At 44.2% G+C, this 5,806-nt stretch overlaps 1 protein-coding gene across 1 annotated transcript in view; it reads left to right on the forward strand.

Moving 5' to 3' along the window:
- Nucleotides 1-5,806, forward strand: part of LOC140338703 (thyrotropin-releasing hormone receptor-like) — a 21,071-nt gene that overhangs the window by 5,853 nt on the left and 9,412 nt on the right. The window contains exons 2-3 of the mRNA XM_072423008.1: nucleotides 1,528-2,042; nucleotides 4,891-5,314. Of these exons, the coding sequence (XP_072279109.1) occupies nucleotides 1,666-2,042; nucleotides 4,891-5,314 (801 nt within the window). The 5' untranslated portion in view covers nucleotides 1,528-1,665. The remainder of the gene's footprint in view (nucleotides 1-1,527; nucleotides 2,043-4,890; nucleotides 5,315-5,806) is intronic.

The raw sequence follows: 5,806 nt of genomic DNA on the forward strand, positions 1-5,806 counted from the left end.
CCATCCACCCATCACCAAGACTCATTCACCCATCCATCCACACACCCATCACTAGGACTCATCATCACACAGCACGTCCTGGCTGGTCAGCAATGAATCCTTATTGCACGTGGTGTAAGGAGAGCTTTCCCTGCTCTGCTCCTGCATGGCGGTCATTCAGAATCTCCTGGAGAAGCCAGCATAGTCTGTGAGGAGGTTGAGTTCTGTCACTTGGACTCTGAGCATGTTTATCTCTATCACATGAAGGGATGATGGGGATAGTAGTTCAAAGATAAGGTTCTCTGTGTTTCATTAACATGGACCCATTTGTTTGATTTAATTGGGTCATGGTAGCACCAGGGTCAGAGTGGGTGGTGTGATTCTGATACACAGGGTGACCCAATTATCATTAATGACCAGCTCACCCTCCCTGGTGGATCATTGTATTGCATTGCATACTGACACCACCAGACAAAATGAATAACCTGGCCTTGTGGTGCTCAGGGGTTCAGATTCGTCCCCCAGCAGGCTCCCGCCTACAATTACCTTGTGGGATCACCAATGGCTGAGCCAATATACAGGTTCACCTTCTGTATACAGAGAAAGAGAAATGTATCATAAAACAGGAGGATGCACAAAATGTAAATTGCACAGATTTCAGAAGTTTAGCACAAATGCAGGACTTGCTGGAGAAAGGCATCAGCCCAGCCAATGGCTGCTTAATAATCATTTCTTTATTTTACATGCAGAACACAAACTTCATGTCAGCGCCCCGATGATTCATGCAATAAATATTATATAGATATATGGGATACATGAAGCGCCTGGCTCTGTGTGGGTGTGAAGTACAATCTGATCATTGTAAACTGACTACAGCCTAAAGCAATGCTGTGTGGAGGGAGCGCTGGGCCAGTTCTTGTCCTGGAAATGTCTAAAAGAATATCAAATTAAAAGAAACCAGAGAAAAGGAAATAACTAGGGCTACAGCACCCGATTCCTATCCATCAGTGGAGGCACTACAAGTCCCAGCAAGCTCACAACCAATCACTGGGCTTGTATGTGAAAGCATGTTGTACATTGGATCATTTCCTATGTGTTCCACCCACACAGGGCCTGTAAAGAGAAATAATTAAAATGTCAGAAATACTTTAACTTGTTTTTGGAATTTTTCATTGTTTTAAATTTGTAGCTTTCATTAAAAAAAAAATAGTGATCCTGCCAAGGAGGTTATTAGTCAGGGACTTCCTGTTATGGGGTGACAACGCTCTTCTTGTGTCTCCCAATTGTGTCACCCTGTCATATATGCTCCTAATGCTGCATAGGCACAAAGAAAGGTTGTCACCGTCAGGACGTCAGTGCAGAGCAATGATGAGCAGCTACTACTAAAGCAGGTGAATGTAGACAGGAAGTGGCTGAAAGAGGCTGCAGGAAATTCGTACTACTGAGATAGGGCAAAGGATGCAAATGAGAAAATAAATCTGAAATATTAACTCTTTGCTTATATTTATAGGGAATGCAGTTTAACCCCCATTGTCTTCTTCCTTCCAGCCTGACCTGAGATCTGCTCCTCATGGCTCCCTTCATTCACTTGGCTTGCCGTCACCCTGATTTACATTTCTTTACTCACACAGCCTGACATGGAGACTCCATTGTAGTTGGTGCCAAGCCAATAAATTTCCTACCAAGATGGAGAATGGCAGTAAGGTGGACAGCCCAACCAACATCTCCTTGGCCAACAACGATGTGGTGTTCAGTATGATGGAGTACAAAGCCATCTCCATCTTCTTGGTTCTTCTCGTTTGTGGTGTCGGCATCATAGGAAACATCATGGTGGTCCTGGTGGTTTTCATCACACGCGAGATGAGGACGCCGACCAACTGCTATCTGGTCAGTTTGGCCGTAGCCGACTTAATGGTCCTGGTGGCGGCCGGTTTGCCCAACGTTACGGACAGTTTGGCTGGGACTTGGATCTACGGTCATGCCGGCTGCCTCGGCATAACTTACTTCCAGTATTTGGGGATCAATGCTTCCTCCTGCTCCATCACAGCTTTTACAGTTGAAAGGTAGGTTGATAGTAATTGTGGACACATACTGTATGTAGCCAATGAAGGGTTGTCCTCACAGGATGGGTAACTGGGCCGATTCATGGCCGTCCATGGCTTTCTGGTGGACTAGTCCCGCCAACACAAGGGGATAAGTCATCTATTGGTGCATGGAGGTTCCTATTGGTACATTAAGTGTTCATCATGGTGGTTCCTTGCAAAATTGCCAAATTTTGGTACTTTGAGCCTTCCCGGAAAGAAGATTTTCAGTTCTTGGAGACTTAATGGGAAAAAATGGGGCAACTGGCAATGTATTGGTTGGGAGCCTTCAGTTTCCTGGAAGTGTTTTTTAAGTCTGAGCAACTCTCCCCAAATTCATCCCTGTTTACATCCTATGGTGATGTAGATCGTAGGTCGGTCTTGCACTGGGCAGGCCCATCAGCGGGTTATTGTTAGAATCAGTCCTTCCCCTGACAACCACCATCCAACTGGACTCCAATTGCAATGATGATGATCCCATACTTTAAAGTCAATCCACTCAAATTTCTTCTTATGTTTGAAGTAATAAAGAATGATGGAAATCCAAATCTGGCCCACCACGAGATAACCCCCAACCTTAACCCTATTGCAGACCATGTGATCTAAACCAAAACTACCCCATCCAAAAGCATTCAGCACAACAGCCATAAGCCTGAGATATTCAGCAGTACAAAGATTTCTGGAGCTCATGTGTGCCATAGATTCTAATTTAACAGATAAAGTTTGTTTGGTACAAAGCTACGGTGGTGTTGCTGGGGTATAAATTTGGCTTCAGCGGGCATCTCCGGCACAACATTAATTTTCTGAGTCATTTTCATGGTCCACAATGACCCATCCTCACCAGCACCACCAAACCTCAATATATAAGTTATGTTCTTCTATGTTCATTGAAGTCACTCCAACTGGTAAAATAAACGAGGCCCAAATGAAGTCCAATACGCCCCTTAATAAGGATTCATGAGGCTGTAACATCACTGGCATCACCTTTGGGGTTTAGGGTAGTTAAAGAATATTGAAAGCCACCAATTCATTGGAATGGGGAAGGTTTGAACCCTGGTTTTATATTAGGATCGTTATGAGGATCAGCTTTAGGAGGTTGGGTAAGATTGAGGTTATTAGTTATATTTAAGTTAAAGTGTATTTATTTGTGAATAGATTGGTGACCCCGTCTACTTCTATTTCTGTGGCACTGGATGTCTCAGGTGATCTACAACAGGTACAGGTGCTGTGCGTTATATTCACACTGGGCTTTCACCAAACCAAAGGGTTCCCAAAACCACTTCAAACCGGAGTTAGAAAAATAGATAAGGACAGGGGGCCACATCAGAAGGTCCCAAAATGTCTATTCTGATATATGGCACAACCAGCTTCTACAACATACTGAATATAACATTCGGAGTTCACCAATAGATGAAGCTCGGATAAATAGAACACTGAGCCCCCAAAGTGTCACTGGCTTAATAGAGCCTTCTAGAACCCTAGTAAATAATTAGTTTGGACTTCTGGTGTAGAACTTCTGTTCTTATCTCTTCTGGGTTCTTTTTTTCCATGGGGGACATTCAGCTATCTAGCGTTACCAGGTCAATGATACAGAGAGGAAATCATCCAACATTGACACTGACTTTAGAGATATTGAGAAAGAAGGTGAAGGATAATCTTACCCATGGGACAAAGATTTCAGAGCTTTTACTCATTCAGTGCCAAACACAAAACACAATACCTCTGACATTACATACAGTACAACTTACCTTGCTGTATTGTTGGATTTCTCAGTCATTCTGGTTGACAGATTGGAAGAGATCACAAGGAGGTCCAAACTTTTTATTTGACTTCTGGTTGGGTTAGAAGAAAGAAGCTGGTACACTTGGCAGTATTGTTGGTCTATGAACCCCATACATAGCCTCCATCCTGCACAATTTCATGTCCAGGTAACAATATCATATAGATGGAATGACGTAGGTTTCAGGTTGCAGATATTCTTCTACGTCCATCACTCATCAGATTCTTTACTTTAACCAATTTCCCCACCACAAGGTCACCGCTTTGTTGAGCATCATTTGTTGTACACCAATTGTATGAATATAATGAAATGAGTTACAGCTTTTGTTCATTGCATACAAAGAATGGAGATACTTGTCATATACTGAGCTTGAAAATGTCTTAGGTAAGTCAATGAGCAGACCTGGGGACAATAGGTGAAGGATCTGCACATTGTATAGACAATGCTGATGTTACAAAAGTCTGTTGTACTTCATTGAAAGTGTTCCTGTGTATCTCAGCAATACGTTTCTAAACCATGGATAGAGACAAATGTATTGAAAGAAAGTGAAGTCCCTCCAAAGTGAGACACTCGCCACCAGAACAGGCGTGCCTATTGGAAGATTGGCCCTTATTTCCCGACCTAAAAGGCCATACAGATACTAGATAAATGGTGTTCAAAAGGTAAAACGTCGCATGTGGGTGGGTGTTACCTAGGGTGCTCTAAATGAAAATGCAACCTGCCCACCCCTGCAGACTGCAATCCACCTATCAGGGTATTTTGCATAACTCCTCCCAACAGCCAGCCTGCTTGTGTATGAGCTGAGGGCTCCTCGGAGGAGGGTGCTGTCTGTGCCCCTCCCACCAGCCATGATCTGCCTGCATTACATAGACGCTCAGAGACCTAATAATGATGGTCATTGGTATGTAATAATGTAAAATAGAAATGTTTTATTTAATTAGCATCCTGATGAGGAAGAGGGATCCAGGGAAGGAAAATAAAGGCAGATTGATCTTCAGACTTAACAGCTAACGGAGCTTAAAATTTTGATGCTCCTTTTTTCTCTTGCAGATATATCGCCATCTGCCACCCAATGAAAGCCCAGACAGTGTGCACTGTGTCCCGCGCCAAGCGCATCATTGCCGTAGTCTGGGTGTTCACTTGTATCTACTGCATGATGTGGTTTTTCCTGGTGGACATTCAAGTGAACAAAACCCAGCAGGTGGAGTGCGGCTACAAGGTCTCCCGGAACCTCTACCTGCCCATTTACTTGACAGACTTTGCCATTTTCTACGTCATCCCTCTCTTTGTTGCCACCATCTTGTATGGGCTTATTGGAAGAATCTTATTTCTTAGCCCAATTCCCAGCCACCCTGACAGCACCGTGGAGAGATGGAGGGAGAAAAGCTCAAAAGAGAAGGGTGCGGCAGAGGCCGATGGCAACAAGACGAACAACCGGAGTCGGCCCAAAGGGGCATTGTCCTCCCGGAAGCAGGTAAGGCCGGAGCCCAGAACTCATTATAGTACTGATAACTTGTAAAATCTTTGTTTTTTTATTTTGGGGTTGGAAAAAAAGAATCAACAACCAATAAGCTAAGCATAAGTGGGAACTCTCAAGTTGTGGATCACACCCCAGTCTATGAGTTTCCTGGATCTCCACCCTATCACCGGATGAGTAATTGGGGCAGTAGACGGAGCAATGACTTTTATCTTTGTGATCTTTGTGCACCAAAGTGACCCGTGTGTTCCAGTGACCCCTTGTGCATTCAGTAACCACTGTGCCTCCATTGTTCCTTGTCTGCTTGTGCCTCCAGTGAACCCACGTGCCCATTTTCACCATAGTGTTCAGGTGACTATAATGCCCCCTCTGACCCTTCTGTTCCAGTGACCCTTACCTCCTCTGACCCTTCTGTTCCAGTGACCCTTCTACCTCCTCTGACCCTTCTGTTCTAGTGACCCTTCTACCTCCTCTGACCCTTCTGTTCCA

Source organism: Pyxicephalus adspersus, chromosome 9 (assembly GCF_032062135.1).
Source record: "Pyxicephalus adspersus chromosome 9, UCB_Pads_2.0, whole genome shotgun sequence".
In the NCBI taxonomy this organism is placed as follows: domain Eukaryota; kingdom Metazoa; phylum Chordata; class Amphibia; order Anura; family Pyxicephalidae; genus Pyxicephalus; species Pyxicephalus adspersus.